The sequence below is a fragment of the Acomys minous genome, assembly GCF_964271855.1.
Source record: "Acomys minous genome assembly, chromosome: 6".
Taxonomy (NCBI): Eukaryota; Metazoa; Chordata; class Mammalia; order Rodentia; family Muridae; genus Acomys; species Acomys minous.
In genome coordinates this window covers 6,039,289-6,060,844 of record NC_140487.1, presented here as the reverse complement: position 1 = coordinate 6,060,844, position 21,556 = coordinate 6,039,289, and the positions used below count along the sequence as shown (strand labels likewise).

The 21,556-nt window shown below is 37.9% G+C and overlaps 1 protein-coding gene across 9 annotated transcripts in view; it reads left to right on the top strand.

Moving 5' to 3' along the window:
• Positions 1 to 21,556, top strand: part of PTPRZ1 (protein tyrosine phosphatase receptor type Z1) — a 184,648-nt gene that overhangs the window by 42,968 nt on the left and 120,124 nt on the right. For all 9 annotated transcript variants that reach the window (XM_084787565.1, XM_084787564.1, XM_084787563.1 and 6 more), the window contains exon 2: positions 11,364 to 11,429. In XM_084787565.1, coding sequence (XP_084643691.1) covers positions 11,364 to 11,429 — 66 coding nt within the window. The remainder of the gene's footprint in view (positions 1 to 11,363; positions 11,430 to 21,556) is intronic.

The window sequence follows — 21,556 nt, the reverse complement described above, 5'->3', positions numbered from 1 at the left end:
TGACTGAGGGGGATTTCCTCCCCCGTATATGCTCATAGGGTATCAAATCTCTTCTTGGTAGCCTGCTATCCTTCCTCTGAGTGCCACCAGGCCTCCCCATCCAGGGGACGTGGTCAATTATGGGGCACCAGAGGTTGTGTGAAAATCAGACCCCACTCTCCACTCACCTGTGGAGAATGTTCTGTCCATTGACTAGATCTGGGTAGGGGTTCGAAGTTTATTGCATGTATTGTCCTTGGCTGGTGCCATAGTTTGCGCAGGACCCCTGAGCCCAGATCTTCCCATCATAATGTTCTTCTTGTAGGTTTCTAGGACCCTCTGGATTCTTCTATTTCCCCATTCTCCCATCCTTCTCTCACCTAGAGTCCCAATAGGATGTCCTCTCCTCTGTCCTACTTTCCTGATAAGTGAAGGCTTTCATGGGACATGTGCCTTGGGCTAGTGTCCAGATATAAGTGAGTATATACCATTTGACTCTTTCTGCTTCTGGGTTAACTCACTCGCCTTCATCACTTTTTGGAATATGCTTATCTGGTTTAAGTAGGTTTAATGAGCAACAAAACATGGCCTATTCAGTTTGTAAGAGATACTGGGAAATCAAAAAGTTAAATCATTAAAAGTCCATTGAAAAGGCAACAGGAAGTTAATTATTTTGAAATGCTTCCTATGAATAATTTATTTTTTTCTAGACCAGTGAAAACAATCTAAATGACATTAATGACAAAAAATGGATTTCCAGTACATACCCTGGAAAGGAGTCAAGAAAATCTCTCTGTTGTGCCCAGACTTAACTGTGTGATGAATCTATCAACATGCTGGCAGCGGTTTTAAAGTACAATCCACACCTATTTCAGAATAGGTTAGCACGGAATGCTGCCATATTTTCCCACTTAATGCATAGACTTTGGGGGTTTTAATTTTATCTGTAAAGAAATCTACTAGAACTAAGATGAAAATGATGATAAGGCAGTTTTGAGGATTTCTCCCATACAGAGGACCCTCTGGTCTGACCAGAGCACCATGGGGATAGGCTGTGAGTTAGCTCAGGCTGTTGGTAGCCTACGTGCTGAGACTGCCTGGCACGTATAGACTTGGGTGTGTTTTCCTCACTGAAACTTTAAAAAAACTCTTCATGCTGCATCTGTGCATATAGTTTCTTGGGAATAAAGGTAACCTTGCATACTTAAACCCAAAGTGACAAGGTACAAAGGCTTTCAGTGTTCGTTTGGTTGTAGATTCCAACATGGTTTCAAAGCGTAAATGCACTAAATAAGAAAAAATATAGTCTCATAAAAATATGCAAGACATAAGAACATATGAAAGGATCAAAATCACCTCCCCAGGGTACCATGTAGAGGAATTTACATTTCTATATATGTAGTATGTACAAAAACATATCATAATTGCTGATAGCTGTTTTGGTCCTGTAAAGTTGGCACAGCATACAAAATTTGAAAATATAATCTTAACGGCTTCACATTCTTTAATAGTATGGACATTACATAATTAAAATGCCCCCATCTTCCACATTAACTTATATTCTAGTACCTAGCTCTTATTTGCAGTGCTATCAACATCTTGGCACATGACCCTTTGTTCTCGCTCCTGTTACACACACACACACACACACACACACACACACACACACACATGTGTATGTATGATTACTATGTCAGAAGATACAAAAAATGTTCAGAATCTTGATTAACTCTTTCCAACTTACATTCCAGAAAGTTCACACTAGGTCATTCTCATATATATGTAAAGGAACATGCTAAGATTCTCTGTTTGTCAACTCACACTCTCTCAATTCTATTTCTTTATTATTTATTTATTTATTTGTGTGTGTGATGTACTTTTAGATATACGCACAGGTGCATGTGTGTGCACATGCACATGGAAGTAAGAGGACAGTGTTGGGTGCTGACCCTTGGATGCTACCCAGCATCTTTTCAGACAAGATCTCACACTAGCCCAGAACACTCAAGGTAGGCTAAGTCAGCAGGGAAGGGAGCCTTAGGGATCCGCCTGTCGCCACCTTCTTAGGACCAGGGCTTACAATAGTCCACGATCACAACTGGCTGTTTGTTGTTGTTGTTGTTTTGTTTTGTTTTTAAGTCATGAGTTCTGGAGAGGAAATTTTGGTTCTTGTACTTACAAGCCAAGCTGTTTGCCAACTGAGCTTGCTTCCCATCCCCAGTCTAATACTTCTCAGTAGATCTACTTTGTCTGCCATTGTTTGGCTGGTTTTTTATTGGCTGGATTGATGTTCCAGTCTCACCACTGGAAGTCTTGCCTGGCGGGACTGTGAGATGGCTGGTCCAGGCTTTGTTACCTCCCCCCATCACTAACGATCTTTGCTAGGGTCACTCTCGTAGATCCCAGGGAGTTTCCATTGCACTAGATTGCCAGCTTGCACCCCAAAATGTTTCCCAGTTCCTACTGTTTCTCCCAGTACTCTCTCCTCTACCCCCTCATCTGATCCCTTCCTGTTCCCAGCCCACCCATAATCCATCCACAAAATCTATTCTATTTCTTCTTCCTTTGGGTAATTGCCCAAGAGTGGTATAGTTTGGACTTGAGGTAGATCAATTCCCAGTTTTCTGTATTGATTTCCAAAGTGGCTGTACAAGTTTGCTATCCCAGCAGCAATAGAGTAGTGCTCCTCTTACTCCACACCTTCATCCGGCTCATTTTCCCCATTTTTATTTTGTTCTTATTGATATGTAGAAATGTATGCTTTGAATATAACAAGGATAAAAAATTAACATCTATATACATCAAACTGTTTTCTAAATATTCCTTTTTTATGATACTGCTCGCAGCATTCACAACATTAGTCAGAGAAGCTTCTTTTTGCAGGAGGATGATGCTTATTGCAGAGATTGATACTGTGTCGAAAGTAAGTAACTAGTGACTACGAAGTCCTAAACAGAGCACCTTTATTGTTCTCTTCAAAGCTCAGGGACCATCACTAAAGAGGGCATAGAAGCAACGTAAGAGCCAGAGGGCTAAGGGGGAGGATTGCTGTAGAATGCTGTCTTCTAGGCATGACAGAGCTGTTTTACTTGAAAACTCACAGTGTTTCGGAGTACTTATACTGAGCCTGTGAAAGGAACATGTATATGTCCCTTCAGCAAAAGAATAGTCCAAGTTTCCCCCTATAGGGCCTATGACCTCCTTAGTAGTGAGCTTTTGATACTGTTAATATTGATGGGCATGAGTCCCTTCCTGTGGAGTGGGCAGCAAATCCACCCAGAGAGCAACTGGTTGTCTTCATAACAACCCTGCCACTGTTGCACTAGTGGGCCACCTTGACTGGCAGGTCAATAGTGTAGTACTTACAGTTCACAGCTTGGTGGGACCCTTGATTTTTCTCTCTCAACAGTCTGCACAGAAACCTCCAGCACCATGAAAACTAAGGAGCAGTCCGGTTTCAACTTGATTTCTCTATGCATTTTCTTGGTATTTTGTGCCTTTTTTCATAGGTGGCATTGAATTCTGTAGCTGTTCATACTAGTGTGCACGTTGTTGGGAAAAATCTGAGCAATCCATCATAGAATGGAACAGCAGATGTTCTTCTTCTATGCTGAATTTCAGTGGAAGCAGGAAAACAAAATGATTCCTGGCAACAGACTTATTTGTAGTAATGCGCTATTCATAGTAATGCACAATTACTATAAGATGACCTGATACTATAATAAAACAATAATATACTATGATGCAAATTCAATAGCACATGTAATAATTTATAATCTGTTTCCTAGCCATTTCAGGAATATTTGTATTTCTCTTACTACTTTTCATAACTTCCAGTTCATTCTGCTTTTTTCCCACACATGTTGTTTCTACTTCTATTTTTATTATTACTACACAATCAAAACTTTGATTTTGTGGCATAACAAATTCATTGTTAATTATGGGCATAAAGTAAATAGTTATGATTGTGTGATAACAATGAGTTGTCCATCATCATTTTAGATTAAAAAATGGTATATAATCTACAAACTTTATTTTATACACCAACTTATTCTAGGTTGCAATAATAAAACCTTATATCACTCATTTAAATCCATGAGATAAGCATTTGAATCAGATCTTAAATATTTTATCATTATTATTGTTACTATTTAAAATTATGTGTGTATATATGTAGGTTTATGCATATAAGTATGGTGCCACAGAGGCCAGGAAAGGAAGTCAGATCTCCTCAAGCTAGTGTTCGAGCTGAGCCACCTTTCCATCCCCAGACTTTAAATATCAATTTTGAAAGTATAGAGAATGATTTAAATGTGTTCCTGTAATACTGTAGAAGCATATTCATTACCTTGAGATTAGATCAGTAATTTGTTAGTTTTTGAAAAATGCATGTTATCAACTAAACAAAGAATTTGATTATATTTATATAAAGTAGAATTAAAGATGTAGGAATATATAATATTTAACCCTGTCTCAAGACTGAGAGATCATCGTGGCGCAGGCAGGAAGGATGTAAGAGCCAGCGGTAGTGGTTGACTGCATCAATACAGTGTCCTCTGGACGTAATAGCATCATTGCACCCATGAGCTCACAGCAGCTACCACTGCAGGTTCAGGATTAAGCCAGATAAAATCCTGGCAGGCATAGCGTGGTGGTCATAAAGTCCCACCAATAGCTGAGGCGTGATTGGCAGTTGACTGGTGACTGGGGAGGAAGAGTCAAGTTTCTTCGTGGATGTAGTCCTTGAGAGGCCACCATGGTCCAGAAGATGAGTCTAAGCTGATGCCCACACTGGCAGCACCAAGTAGACTCAACGGCTTAACAAAAAGAGCGCATGAATTTTGAAGGGAAAGTGTGTGCTGGGGGTTGGGAAAGGATTAGAATGGGGAAATATGGAATGGATTTGGTAATTATATGCATTTTGAAATTCTCAAACAAATAAATGAAATGAATGTGTAAGATCATAAGCGGTAATTGTCTATAAAGAAGAAGTTGATATATAAAATATAGTTTGTAAGTTATAGATTTTAAAACTACTTTGCATATCTACATTTTTAATTTATTTAAGACAAGCATGTATGAGTAGTTATGTGATACAGATTTATTCTGAGCATGTTTTTATGATTTAAAAATCAACTTTAGAAATATAGATGGGTCACTGGAGGTTACAAGTATGTATTTAAGATTAGAAAAATACACTGAATACTTTCCAAGAAAAGCCTGTGGACATTTTGAGCTGTCACTGGAAACTCTGATTAGAGTTGGTAAATATCCTTGCTGGGAAAGCACTGACAGTCCTCAATGTCTGTAGAACAATAAAATTTAACTGCTCACCTCTGACTCTTCCTCAGTCCTGGGAGACACACATACTTAAATTGGATATGTCACTACTGAAATAACATGTGAAAAACATGGCTTCTTTGTTCCTTTATGTTATCCTCCCTGGCTAAGCTTTCCATATCTTTTGTTTAACTTTATTGTCTGAATTTGTTTCATAGAGTCTTTAAGCATCTATTTTTTGTCTCTTCACACTTACTCTCTAAAAACAGATCACTTGAACTTAAAACTTATTTTTAACCTAGATTCTTCACTATTAATAATATAGATTAATGTGCCCTCCTTTTTGACACTGTATTACTTCTTAAAAATTGAGACCATATATTCTCCTCTTACTTTTAAGTCTCTGCTGAAGGGAGAAAACCCAGTGAAGAGCTCGTTTTCAACACTGGAATGTGGCTGAAACTGAAAAGCTAGAACAGGCCAAATAATGTATACATTTTACAAAGAAATGTACTTTTCGAGACTTGAGTTTCATTTGTAATAATTAATAGTAAGAAAATGCTTGATCGATTACTATATCCCAAGCAAGCTACATTATCTGACTGATTACAATTAGTCAAGTCGTACCCACAAATGTTGTTTGTATCCACGCTGCTTAGAAGTGAAAAAGACAGACTACATGGTCATTAGAAACGACTGGCAAGAAAATGGGCAGAGAAAATCTACTATGGATTGGTTGCCCTTAGCAGAGAATTGAAGTGGTGTGACTTACATTAAGATGGTAATGAAAACTCTTTACTCATGGGCGAATTTAATTTTACCTGGAAAGTTTGCATTAGTTGGCTGCCGACATTTGATTGGTTGGATAATGATTTAAAGTTTCTCGTGTAAAGAGAAAGACAAATCCCAGCAGGGAAATCTGAGCACACATTATGGTCTAAGACGAACTATTCTCTTTGTCCTCATATGTTAGGGGTGCTGTTTATCTGGTGGCACTATTTTGGGAGGCTCTAGAAACGTTGGAAGGTGAGACATGGCTCCGCCAGTCCATCTGTTCTTCGATGAAGGGAGCACTCCCCACCTCCACCCTCTCCCACAGCTATACTGTTCTTCCCAGGCACAGGGGGCCAAAAAGCCATGGGCTGAGTGCTTTGAAGGCAGGAGCTAAAACGAATCTTCCCTCTCATGTACTGTCTCCATCAGGTGTTTGCTCGCAGCTGTGTAAATGTAGTGCCTACTACACAGAGAAGACTTTACTCTGGTGTGATATGCTCACAGGCGTCCTTTAATCATAAATGGAGTCTTCTCTTAAACTCTTGTTTAGGATTTTACCTCATTGTATTTTCCTTAAAGAAGAGACTTGTTTTATCAATCTTTTTTTTTTTTTTAATCACTGCTGCATAGTATCTGCATGTCCAAATATTTAGTGGATAGTACTCTGGTGAACTAGACTGTCTTCCAGTTCTGGCCTCTTGTTCAAGCTTTTACAAATCAGCTGACTTCCTCATGAACATACTCTCAATCCTGTTCACTTCAGATGAAATATTTATCTTGTTACTCCATAATCTTTTTTTGATATACATCAAAATTTACTCAGACATGAAATACATTCAACATACTTCCATCCTCTCAAAGAGTGCACTCTTGCCATTAAATTAGAAATCCCAGGAAGAAAATGAAGAAAGCTGAAAATTAAAGTCAGAGAGCTTGATAGGAGCTTTTATCACAGTGAATGTTCTCAAGAATCTGTCCCTACTGACCGGCAGACTCATGTGAGAGTTTGGCTGACCCTACAACATTTGGAAAGCTCCATTGTTTGCCATTCCCAATACTCAGCCTTTTCTTCAGCTGGAACACACAGTCCCTTTCCTTGTCAGCCTTCCTCAAGAGTTTCCAAAATCCGTTCTGATTCTTTGGTTGCTTCCCCACCCTTCCAGATTTTCATCACCAACAGACTCCTTTTCTCCCTCGGCTGAAGAGCCTTAGGGATGTCTTTAAAGGTTATGTGATGTCAAAATATTCTCTACTTTGGCAAGTCCATCTTCAAAAATTGTGAAGGCTAAACTTCACATTTATATCTGTGGTTGTATTTTCCCTGGCTGGTTTCCCTGAGAACCACTGTATTTCTCTTCCCTTTCGTATTCTGGATACTGTATCACTTTAAATATGTGTATAGCATATCTCTGTATATACAGTCAGAACACTGTTCCTACAGTTTATAGTAGGAAGCATATTATAAATATTGATCAAGATGTAACAGAGACTTTTCTTAGAGTAAAATTGCAATCAGAAGTGATTTTATAATTAAAATATTTATGAAAATTAAGTAGGAAATGAGCACATCATCATCATCATCATCATCATCATCATCATCATTATTATTCATGTTTTTTGAAACAGAATTTCTCTGTGCAACAGCCCTAACTGTCCTGAACTCCTTTTATAGACCAGGCTGGCCTCGAACTCACAAGATCTACCTGCCTCAGTCTCTCAAGTGTTGGGATTAAAGGCGTGTGCCATCACACCCAGCTAAGCACCTCATTTTTATTTGGATACAGGGGGTTTTAAATGTTGAAAAAAAAAGTACTATAATTATCAAGGAAAGTAAAACTTTGCTTTACATGAGTATAACTAAAAACAAATATATAATTGTGTATGCTTATATATTTTTATTTTAATCTATATAGGTTGTTTGAAAGATTTTTTTTTAAATTTTGTCTGTGGGAGTTATGTGCTTGCCATGGCCCATGTGTAGAGGTCAGAGGACAACTCTCGCAGGCCTTTCTCTCCTTCCACAGTGTGAATTCCTAGGATTGAATTCAGGTCATCGATCTTGGTACTGAGTGCTTTTACTCACTGAGCCCCTTATATCTCTTCTTGAGGCAAGACTAGGATGAAATGAGTTGCAAAATGAATGTTTAAAATTATCTGAGAGTGTATAAACTGAATCTCTTTCACGAAAGTCACTTCCTTAAAACATAATCATTTACATATATTCATGTGTACACTTCCTTACATCTATCTCCTACTTTTACCACTATAATACAGAGTGTATCAGCATTGAGATATTTTTCCCCCTCAACTGAGGTTTCCCTCCTCTAATGGGTTTAGCTTGTGTAAAGTTGACATGGAACTAGCCAGTCCACAGACTTAAATGTAAGGAAATAACAACGTCAACGTTACAGAAACTAAACTCCACAAAAAACAGAAAATCATTTTATACTTTATAATTTTAATGAATGGTAAATGTTTGGGCACTTTGATAAACCGTACTTTATGTAGGATTTACTGGCTTTCAGTGTATATAATGCTAGAAAAAAAAGTGAGCCTAGTCCTTTTCTCCTTGTTCACTGGAGCTATCACATCTCATCTATCAGACCCCTGAGTGCAGTTTTTAAAGTGGGGTTCTCTCTCACGCCCAAGGTCTGTGTAATTAGCATATGAATTGTACCGGGTTTGTTTGAAGTAACAATTAAGGGAACAATACATAAAGGAGCTGAAGAGAGCTACCAACACCTGGGAATCTTGTATTGACAAAAGCTTTCCTAATGTAGGTAATTAGAAACCCAGGACAAACACTCATTGTGTGGTGATAAAGCCCTATAAGCAAAGCCAAAAAACTGGCTCTCCCTCTGCTGTCCTTCTTGGTCATGACTCTTTAAAGCCAAGAGTTTACCCTTACACTGACTTCAAAGGAACAGTGGTTAAGTCATTTTTGCATGGCATCTGATCTTGGTAAACCATCAAAAGCTTCTATATGATAAAATACCTGACATGTAAAATGATACACTTAAGATGCACAAGATATTAGAAGATCATTTCTGCAGCATGGGTGCAAAGTTTTAGAGGACACGTCCCAAGGATTGCCAGGACAAAGCACAAGTCCAGACATTGCCCTTAACTGATTTGTTTTCAATCATGCTAACAGACCTCTGGCTTGCTACGTGGTTTTGCTTTGTTTTACTTCTCTTAAAGTTATACAAGGATCCTGCTCACGGGACAGCACCTTAGGAAAGTCAGGAATGGTTTCTTAATCCTGGGACAGGATAAACGAATTGGGGAACAGAAGCTAGGCCTTGGTGCTTTGTTTTCATCAATGATCACATGTATAAACTATTTCTCTGGCATAATTGTCTTATACAAAATTTCCCCCCTAAACTGTTACAGCTTAATGATTTGTTGGTATTTTCCAATACCCAGCTGTATATAGATACAGTTCTTTATCCTCGGCATTTAAATTAATTTCCATCACTATCATTTTAAGAGAGCTGGATTTGAACAATTAACAGTGAGCCCAATCTCCACGTAGCAAAACAATTTCATGTGCAACTGCTCACAGAAGTGTTATTCATAATATACCCCAGGTGGACACTACCTGAGTATCCCTGAGGTGATGAATGGGTAAATAAAATAGGCTGTGTCTTTTTCCAAAACAGAATTTTGAGCAGGCACATTTAAACATCCCAGAAACCCTGCTTTCAAGGCTATTGTGGCAAAAGAGAAAAGCCAGAGCCAAGCTGACCCCAACTCTTAAGGGGTAAGGTTTTCCACAGGCTCCAATGAGCCGCCAGGAAGGACCTGAAAGACATGGGAGGAAAGCGGTAGGTCCCCTGTACTTGTTTACCAACTTTATCCGAAGGAAAAATTAACCGACTGTGAGGATATGTTTTCTCTTGACGGCTACACTCTTCAGACCTGCTTCCCAGTCCTTGAGATGTAAATTTCCGGGTTGGGTCTTAACGATTTCTGTATCTGAACAGGAAGAGAAAGAGCTTTCAGTTCCAGCATTTGTGCAGTAAAGTGATAGTCTAAGGCAGTAGAGGATGTAAGTGGCCAACATTTAGTCAAGCCAAGGCGAAGTTGAACCTGTCTTGACTACCACAGAGTAGAATACTCGGGTGGTGAAAATAAAGCTGTGGTACATGCATACCATGCCGAAGCCTTGAAAACATTATTTCAAGTGGATGAAGCTGATCACAAAATCATTCTTTGTATAATTGTGTTTACATGAAATGTTAGCTATATTTAAATAGAGAGAGACAGAGTAGGTAATAAGAATAATAAATACTTTTTTCAATTAATGAGAAAAAATCAACATGTGACATGTGCATATATCTGTGAATATTCAAATGAGAGCGCTGTGGTTAGTACCCCATTTTTGAATGAGCACTGTTTCCCAAGTTCATCAGAAAACTATCTGCAGCCTTTTCTGCATGAACGGTTCTGTCAGCTGCACTGATCAGGTCCCAGACACAACCCGCAAAGGTTCCTTATCTACACAGAGATGAAACCAAGCGGTGGCATTCCTGTGGTCAGGGATTAAGGCTTGGTGACACAGGACGTAGTACCATAACCCTGATCCCTGAGTGCTGAGATGGGTCGAGGCACATTTGAATTACACAAACTGGAGCTCAGGCTTCTGCTCATCTTCTTCCTCTACGGTTGGAGCCACTTCCTCCATAGAGCCTCTCTCCTTGGGCCATGAGGCGACTGCCACTTCCACAATGTTGAAAGCTTCCTACAGCCTTACCTCCACCAGGAACTTCCATTCCTTCAGGGACGAGTTCACTAACAGTGCCAAATACAGCCTTTCTCCCTGTCCCATTCATTCGTACATTAAAGATTTCAATTTCCTCACGACATCTAATTTCATCTTATGTTAGAAGGAAAAATTTTTGAACATAAGATAGTCAATAAGGCTCTTCTATGAATTTATAGTTGTGTGTTGGGTTTTAAACCCCAAATGTTTTCAAGTGACGGGACTTCAGATCTTGAACTGAAGAGACAAGCTGCCCTTTCTAGCCTTGCCTTTCTTTGTGATGATGCCTCTAACGTCTGAGTTGCTGAGAACTTTGCTCCATCTCTGCTTAAACTTTAGCATTCTTTAAAACTATTACTTAAAGTTTTCACTAACCACTCCAGAGCCGGGGCATGAATGTTGATAATGCTGGAGGTGTGGTTGAGTGGAAATGTCGGACTGGCACCGTAAAGAGTACCAAAAATAACTACTTGTGGTGTGGATAATTTAAGACAACTTATAATTTTTAAGTTTTAGACACCTTTTTTTCCCCTGAAATTAATCACTTCCTTTTTCTTGGTTCTAGACTGGGCTTATGGATACTACCGACAACAGAGAAAACTTGTTGAAGAGATTGGCTGGTCCTATACAGGTAAGCACCTTACTGGTACTGTGAGAAGTAATAGAAACTTTCATGCTTTGTATCTTTGACAAATGTAAAAAGACTTCTTGTAGTGTAGCTCATTCCTTTAATTTATCTCCATGTGGTCCTATTAATTAATAAAATATAACTTGTAGAAAATTATTTTAGCAGGCTTTTCATACCTTTGGTAATATAGCGTATTGAATACAGCTGAGCTTAGTTCAAGAGCCTTTATCTTTATTTCTTGGGAATGTGCTTAACTTACCTGAGCATCCCTCTTTTGCGTCTGTGAAGTGAAGAGCTAGGCTGAGCATGAAATGAGTTAATGAGGTGTAAAGCACTCACTTAGACTTTTTAAAATGGAAACTTCTAGTAAGTACCGGCTGCTGTTGTAATTGTGTTAGTGATTATTTTTCACCCACTTAACAAATGTTGTTAGTGTACATTTTTTAAAAAGATCTTCCATCTTAATGTCTGTGACTGAGTCCATTGGAACCAAACTCCAAAATTATTTTGTCTGATTACTATACTTGGTTTAAGTCATCACAAATATTTGGAGTAGACTAGAGAGAATTCTAACCCTAAGTCCTAATCAAAGCTGCTGGAAGGGAGAGAAGCTGATTGGGGGAGCACAAGAGAAATCTGCATGGGCTACACCTTTGGCAGCCACTTGGGATATTGCTGAAGAGCACTGACGTTGGTCCTGAGTTGATTGTTGAGATGAAATCAGGAAAGAAGGGACTGACCATAAGCCTGGCCGAATTGGGCTTGATTTTATTAAAAAACAAAACCAACAGAAAAACCTCAGCAAGTGTTACATTTTGTAGATGGACACACATTCTCCTTATAGTCACTTTTGTTAGTACATAAAATAATGGGTTTCATTGTGCCCTTCCGTGTGCTTATAAACATCTTTGCTCGTACTCACTCTTCTGCATCCTCCACTTTCTCCCTCCCCTCCACGCTGGTTCACTTCCTCTACAGAAGTAGCCCTGATTTTCCTTTGCCCTTTATTTTTATTCTGACTTTAGAAACAGTACATATTTGTTGTAGAAAGTTTAGAAACCACATTGTAGTGCACAAGGGAATATAAAAATCACTCTTTAACCTGTTCAGTTATATCCACTAATAAATGTATTATGGGCCTTTTCCTGAGAGCATTTATTACCTTAGGTGTGGATGTTTTGTATATTGCATTCCTCTTGCTTTTGAAGTTATGTTTGTGCCTTTTCACATCTTAGTGATGATGTCAGCCTGATGCTAAAGAGATTAGGATTTTTATCATTTACTGCTTTTGTGTTCATAGAGTTAAGTCTTACGAGTAATGATAAGGGTTGTGGACAGTTAATGTCTTCATCTTTTTGTCACTTATTTATATGCAAATTTTTCCTTTTTCTTAAATATATTTTATATATACATTTATATTATTGCACATATATACAATAAATGACTCTACAGCAAAAAGAACCATGAAACAATCAGGAATTATATAAATGTTACATTCTTAGTGTTTTGGCTATTTGTATTTGGCATCCTTGAGGAGAACATCTTTCCTATCTTGGTGCATCTAAAATTCTGAATGTAAATCACTATCATATCTCATCTTTATCAACTTAAAACATCTATCTAGACCTAAAAACATCTTAACCCCTAAACAACTAAGCTTAATTGTAATACTAAACTATCTGGCCTTCAACCCCATCAAAGACTTGAAAAGGAATAAAATTGATTACTTGAGTAGACAGGGAGTGCAGGTTAGTAGCTTTCCAAATGAGAAGATGACAGAGACAGTTTGCTACCTGAATAGTCACCCAAAACTCTCTATAATGTTGGAGCATCTTCTTTAACCTTCTGGTCCAATATATCTGACAGACATATTTGTGAGGAATGAACTATTGAGGACTTGCTTACTCTATCTTGGCAAATTTTGGCCATCAACTCTGCCTGAATCCAAGCTTGCCCTTTTTTAAGGCAGATTCTGTCTGTGGTAGAAACAAGGACATTTTGCCCAGTGGCTTATTTGCCACATTTGAAGCCACCTCCATAAGGAGGTTCTTTGATGCTCATCATCCTCTGTGAGGTAGGCTGGGTGTTGCCAGGAGTTGATCTGTCTCATTGTCAGTGTATCTTTAAAATAATGATAATAAAAATCTTTAAATGCCATATTCAGTATGTCTGAGGTTTTCAAAGACCTTACTTAACTATTTTACCTTACCTTTCTATAGAATCATATCTATCTATTATACCTAAGATGTATATTCTTGTGACAAAAATAGACTAGTGATTGATATGACCATGATTTGATCAACTAATGATTAACTTATATAACTTACTTATTCTAAATAGCCTGCAATAGCACTTTCAAAGTATTGTAAGTAAACCTTATATTATAATTGAGTTATATGGGTACAATACCCAATATTAGAGTAGAAATATATATAATGTGTGTGAAGAATAATCTTACATTTGAATTCTATACCACTGCATCTAAAATTAAACTACATACAGTTAAATCTATATACAAAATTCTATACCAGTGAATTAAAAATAACCATGTGGGTAACAATTAAGGCATTGAGTTGAGAAGTTTCACTAATCTGCTTTTTGTCCTATCCTCCATATATATTTCTATATTCCCCCTTCTTTCTTTTCTTTAACCCCTATCTTCAAACCTAAGAATTGAAGACAAAGGAAAAGAGAGACATCCCTGAGTCCAACCTTGTTTTCTCTCTAGATAAGACTAATAATAACATATAACCATTCTAAACATTCTAATAATAACATATAACCATTCTAAACATTCTAATAATAACATATAACCATTCTAAACATTCTAATAATAACGTATAACCATTCTAAACATTCTAATAATAACGTATAACCATTCTAAACATTCTGTTAATAACGTATAACCATTCTAAACAGAGAGATAAGGTATCTTCGAGGGTCCCAGTGCATACCTCTTGAACTTTGTTTGGAAGAGATCACTCAGTAGAAATAAGTGACTGCTCAGGGCTTATCGTTTTCAATATCTTCACTAATCCTACAGATTTCTTTCCTCCTTTCACTCATTTATCCTTTCTTTCTTTCATTTATTCTTATAATGACATTTGGTATTCTAAGTTGCCTGTGTTTCATTGTTTCTGAAAGGAAATAATCAAAGCTGAGCGTGTTGGCACACACTTTTAATCCCAGCACTAGGGAGGCAGAGGCAGGTGGATTTCTATGAATTCATGGCCAACGTAGTCTACCTAGTGAGTTCCAGGACCGTTGGGGCTATGTAAAGAGACCCTTTCTCAAAAGAAAGAAAAGGAAATAGAAAAGAAAGAAAGAAGGAAAGAAGGAAGGAAGGGAAGAAAAAAAAGAAGCTCAGTTGGAATATGGGAAATAATTAATATAGCATCAGGGACAGGAAAATCTACAAATTTAAATTGATCTTCCTGCCCTGTGAGCCTCTTGGCAGATGACAATCAAGTAGATTTTTCTAATATGATTTTAAAAGGCTGTCCTTAATATACTCATATATAATAATGATCTAAGCCTATGAAAATATTTTATTTTATAAATGTCATAAAACATATAAGAAAAAGAATTATCCATAATGCTGTCTCATTTAAAACTGTTTAGTTTTTTCAAAAACTTTATAATTTTATACACTGTAGAACTTTATATCTGACAACTGCAATCATTTGGATTAATTTTCATCTCAAAGATAAATCTTATGTTTTATTCAGAATTGTGCAACTGTTACCCTTTAGTAACTGGGAATGACAAATGCCAGAAAAGACTCTATCATGGCAAATAACATCACAATGAACTGTTGTGTACAATGTCTGCCGCTGTCTGACTCTGGACTATGTGGAGACAAACCATCTGCCCAATGTGTGTTAAACATGACTAGCAGTAGTTTAGAAATGCTGCCTCTGAGAACTTCTTTTCACCAGAGTTGTCAGGCAGTTTAAAAGTTCTGCATGCCTTGGCTTTTATAGTTGCAGTTGTCTTTGCATTTCCTAAGAAACTCACAAGCCATCTTTCAAAAATTTACCACTTGCTGTTTCTTTTAAAATCCTTTTCATAAACAAATACAAGCTGTTGTAGAGGACTTGATGCACAGAGCTATGTTCACTGAGTTAATCTGCTTTGGTCTAATTAACAACAACAGCCTTCCTAGTCCCAGAGGTCATGAAAGCAGGTTAATTTCCTCCAGTGAACTGTCAAGTGGAAGAACCCAGGTGATTCACTGTTAGCCTGAAGTGCAAAGCAAGTTTCTATGCACCCTCCATTCTCCAAATGTAGAATCAGAAAATGGAGGCCTTTTAGGTTAGAGAGCATTAGCATTCTCAGCACTCCAAGCAAGGGCAATCAATATATATATGGAACAATAGAAAGACAATGGAGGTGTTGCCCCTTCTCCCCAGGTCCCAGGACAGCGGGCTGTGTGCCTCATGAGCTTAGGAGAAAGCAGTTTTACCAGTGAGCTGCAGTGAATACACTGGCAACGATGCAAGGCCACTGTGCAGCATACCATCATCTGGGGAGTTAGCTGCAGAACTACTCCTTTGAATATCCTAATTGAGCCAGACACGGCACACCAAGTGGCCGGGCATGGGCAGAATGGGTCTGTGCTAACATAATGAACAGTTCTTTCCTCTACAGTCAAGTTGCCTAACTGAAACCTGTTGCTTTTATGTCCCATCAGAAGCAATCTTCTGATCAAAAGTGTAAACTTAGTAAAAAGTGGTGTTGCTGTGAGAAGGAAGGTGACACAACCGAAGAGATACTCAGTAGCCAGGGTGATTGTGGAAGATAAAGTATGTTGTTTATATTAATGTCTTCCATTGGTTTGTAAAATTATTTCTGGAATACTTGAGGATCCTAAGGGAAAGACTAGTGGTGAGGACACTTTATAATAGTTTACAGTCCCAACAGGGTGTGTTTTTCTTTTGAAACTGGAATATGAAATACAAGAAATAAAATATTTTTTTCAAAATGAATGTTTCTCTCCTAATTCACAAGTATTTAAGGTCAACTAATATTGTCAATGCTTATTATACTTCCTCAAAAATGAAAAAATATGCTTACCATATAAATGTAAAGTTAAGTTCATTGTATAGTTATTAAATATAGCCAACTTTGTGAGTGGAAGAAATGAATTAATTCTGATTCCATGTACATGTTTGGGCTACACTTCGTATTGTAGTATTGGAATTTGTTGAAGTAGCTGAACTCTTAGAAAAACATTTCTGAAAGTGTTTGCACATAGACTATTCTCCTAATAAAAACTGCAAGCGTTGTCATTTCTCAGTGAGAGTACTTGTCAGGCCACCATAAGTCATTTTAGACATGTGACACATCAAGCATGATTTCAGTGCAATCTCTTAAGCTGAGACTGTTTATTAAAGATTATACAGTAGAAATAGATGAAGCAACAATACAAATCCCTACGAGCTACCAGATGGGTGGAGAAATAGAGGCAGAAAAGAATTACTCTCTTAATTGTGCTTTCTACATAGATTAAAAACAACTTTTCTATTCAGCACTGCTGCCATTATGCTAAGAAATGGCAGGGCTGCTCAACAGTTCCATTTCTAAAGTCATTTGAGGAAGATAAGCAGGATTAGGTGAGAGGGAAGATTGAAAACCTGGGAACGTCAGCACTAAGAACCGCACATCATGGCTTCACTCCACACTGCCAGAGATGAGGTTCGCCCTCTGTTCGTATAACATTAGATTTCCTAAGACAGTGTCCAACTAAAGACAATTCAGGGAGGAAAAATAGATTACTTTTGTCTTTCAGTTTTAATATTACTAATGCATAGATCAAGATTCTCCTAATAGTTGCTGGAATCTTCTTTCCGCTTGACTTGGCAGGTCTTATTTACTAGCTTGAGCAGTGAGAAGATATCACAAGTATAGGCATTTTAACTGTTCCATTCTTAGAAATACACTACTGAAATATCATTACTTCCTAGACTTATAAATATTTTATCATTTCTTTTTTAGCATTCTTTTAAAAACTTGGAATTGAATTTTTCATAGTGCTATACTCTTAGGGTTTTTAAATTTTTGTTTGTGTGTGTGTGTGTATTGTTTGTGTGTTGTTTTAGTCTCTAAGCACCCTTTTAAAGTTAACTTTTAGTTGAATAGTTGCATTGGGCACAAAGTGCAACTCCTCTGAGCTCTATTAGACTTGTGTGGATAGCCAGCATAAAGGAGATTTTAAATACTACTAAAATGATCCTGTTTCCTTAAGTGGAATGTCCTTTCTTGCCTTGTAAGTATACAGACTAGAAGATGTTACCTGGGTCGTGTAATGTGGTGTTTGACCAGGGATACAGTTCAGTGTTTAAGTAGAGCACACCTAACTCAAAGAATATTTGAATCTATGCAGAGTAACAGCTGGTGTCTGGCTCAGCTGGGCCGTTTCCTGATTCTGGAATGTCTTTCCAGTGTGTTTTATCTTCTTCTTTGATCCCTTGTATTTGAACTTCTTATATTAAAGGGATTGTTCAGGCTCATTTCATGTGTAGGAGTGAAAAATCAAGCAACAGAATTGACCTACTTCTGTATAAAATTGCACATTTATGTGGGCAGAGAGGAGAGGCCTGGAAGAAAAACAAAACAAACAAACAAAAACAAAACAACGACAACAACAACAAAAAAAACCCCAGCAGGCCCTTGGTGCCACCATCCTGTAAAAGGAGTCAATGGAAACAGATGAGCACAGAGTGACGTGATTGTCCCTAGTGTGCACAGCTCACTGAGCAACCTTTAGAGTGACAAAGAGATATTTTGAAGAAAAGTCATTGCTATGGATTATGTTTAATGTATCTGTCTTAATTTTAGTTAAAAGGGACGAAGTTGTTAGATGCGACGCACAGCCCTGTGCATTCCCTCGCTGTGATCTGGGGTCTCTGCTTGGCTAAGTCTCCACTAGCACATAGCAGACACTTCCCAGAGCACCCAGAGCACTCCACCACCGTCCAGTTCCCTGGCTATGGCTGACCTGCAGGAAGAGGACGCTGCTAATTGCTCTTCATTTCAGGTTTTTCATCTGTAAATAGTTCCTAATAATACCCTATGTAACTGAGTATGGATTAGGTAAATGCCACCCATTGTTGCGAGAAAGCTCTTTGAGCAAGGACTGTATGCTACAAATGCAAGTGATTATTGTTTGGCAGTGTCTTAACTTGAGCCCAAACAGATTGAACAAGCCTGGGCACATCTGATAATCTCACAAGAGGATTTAGAGAGAATTGATCAGCTAAAATGCATATTATAGGCAGGCATTTCCTATGTTCTGCCTATTATTCAAAGCTTACTTATGATTTATATTCTTGGTAGATAATTTCCCGGTGGTAAATGTGATGACTCCATAAGCTTCACTGTGGCGGCTACATAAGGTTCAGTTAATAGTATCAAACTAGAAATTTTAATTTATTAAGTACAAAATAAGTGAGTCCTAAAATATGTTTGAAAATAGTATCTAGGAGAAATTGAAAATTTTGAGTTAAGGCTGCAGAATACCATCCAAATAACCACTGATTGCTTTGTCCTGTGGAAGAACTGTACTTTGGTGTGTTTCCCTGTGGTAGGCAGGCCTTTCATTTTTGACAAAACAGCTGAGGATGCACCCACTGTAAGGAAGAAGGTTTGACTGTGGCTCCTGGTTTCTCATCCTGTAGCCTATGCTTCTTGACTACATTGCCTCTAGGCCTGTGGCAAGAAAAAAAATGTTGTAATGTGACAAGAACATGCGGCATAGGCAACTCTTCTCACAGTGGAGAAGAAAAGGAGGACAACTGGCAGACAAGGTGTAGTCTTCAGAAGCCCATCCCCCGTGCCTTCCTCCAGCTATGCCTCATATCCTAGTGTTTCTAGTCTCCTGTGCAGAATTGTGCCGCCAGCTGGTAACCTGCATGTTCAACACATGAACCTAAAGGGCCATTAATATCTTCACAACCATCTATAAAACTCACTCTAGGAGGCCACAGTCACCTTGATACCTAAGCCACAGAAAGACTCAACAGAGAAAGAGAACTTCAGACCAGTTTTCCTTATGAACATTGATGTAAAAATACTCAGTAAAAAACTCAAAAACATAATCCAAGAACACATTAAAAATATCATCCACCATGAACAAATAGACTTCATCCCAGATATGCAGGGGTAGTTCAATATATGGAAAGCCATCAATATAAGCTGTCATATAAACAGTCTAAAAGAAAAAAGCTACATGATCATCTCTTTAGATGCTGAAAATCATTTGATAAAATCCAACACCCTTTCATGTTAAAAGGCATATACCTAAACATAAAAAGGCAATATACAGCAAGCATATAGCCAACATCAAACTAAACGGAGAGAAACTTAAAGCAATTCCACTGAAATGAGGAAGAAGACAAAGCTATCACCCTCTCCATAGCTCTTCAACATAGTACTTGAAGTCCTAGCTAGAGCAGTAAGACAACTAAAGGAGATCAAGGGGATACAAACTGGAAAGGAAGAAGTCAAAGTATTACTATTTAAGGATGGTATAATAGTATATATAAGTGACTCCAAAAATTCTACCAGGGGACTTCTACAGCTGATAAATACCTTGAGCAAAGCGTCTGGATACAAAATTAGCTTTAAAGAAAGCAGTAGCCCTCCTGTACACAAAAGACAAGTGGGCTGAGAAAGAAATTAGAGAAACAACACCCTTCACAATAGCCACAAATAATATAATGTATCTTGGTGTAACTCTAACCAAGCAAGTGAAAGACTTGTATGAAAAAAACTTTAAGTCTCTGAAGAAAGAAATTGAAGAAGATACCAAAAGATTGAAAGATCTCCCATGCACATGGATTGGTAGGATTAACATAGTAAAATGGTCATCTTACCAAAAGCAGTCTACAGATTCAGTGAAATTCCCATAAAAAATACCAACATAATTCTTTACTATCTAGGAAGAACAATTTTCAATGTCTTATGGGAAAACAAAATACCCAGAAGAGTTAAGACAATCCTGTACAATAAAAGCTCCTCTGGAGGAATCTCCATCCCTGATCTCAAGCTGTACTATAGAGCAATGGTAATAAAAACAGCATGGTACTAGCATAGAAACAGACTGATGGATCAATGGACTCTAGTAGAAGACCCAGAAATAAACCCACACACCTATGGACACTTGATTTTTGACAAAGAAGCCAAATCCATACAATGGAAAAAAAGATAGCATTTCCAACAATGGTTCTGGTCTAAGTGGAAGTCTAAATGTAGAAAATGCAAATATATCCATATTTATCACCCTGCATAAACTCAGCCAAGTGGAATGAGAGCCTTAACATAAATCCAGAAACATTAAATCTATTAAAAGAGAAAGTGGGGAAGAGCCTTGAACTCATTAGCACAGGCATCAATTTCTTGAACAGAACACCAAACGCTCAGGCTTTAAGATCAACAAATAATAAACAGGACCTTAGGAAACTGAAAAGCTTCTGTAAAGCAAAGGACTCTGTCAATAGAACAAAATGATAGCCTACAGACTGGGAAAAGATCTTCACCAACCCTACATCCGAGAAGGCTAATATCCAATATATATAAAGAACTGAAGAAATTCAACACCAACAGACCAAACAAACCAACTAAAAAATGGGGTGCAGAGCTAAACAGAGAAGTCTCAACAGAAGAATATCGAATGGCTGAGAAACACTAAAGAATCACTCAACATCCTTAGCCATCAGAGACATGTACATTGAAACAACACTGAGATTCCATTTTACACCTACCAGAATGGCTAAGATCAAAGACTCAAGTGACAGTACATGCTGGCGAGGATGTGGAGAAAAGGAAACACTCCTCCACTGCTGATAGGAATGCAAACTTGTACAACCACTTCAGAAATCAATCTGGCACTTTCTCAGAAAATTGGGAACAGCTCAACCTCAAAGCCCAGCTCCTAAGCATATACCCAAAAGATGCTCCACTATACAACAAGGACATTTGCATGGCTATGATCATAGCAGCACTATTTGTAATAGCCAGAAACTGGAGACAACCCAGATGTCCCTAAGCCAAAGAATGGATAAAGAATTTGTGGCATATCTAAACAGTGTATAAGCTATCAAAAGCAAGGGCATTTTGAAATTTGCAGA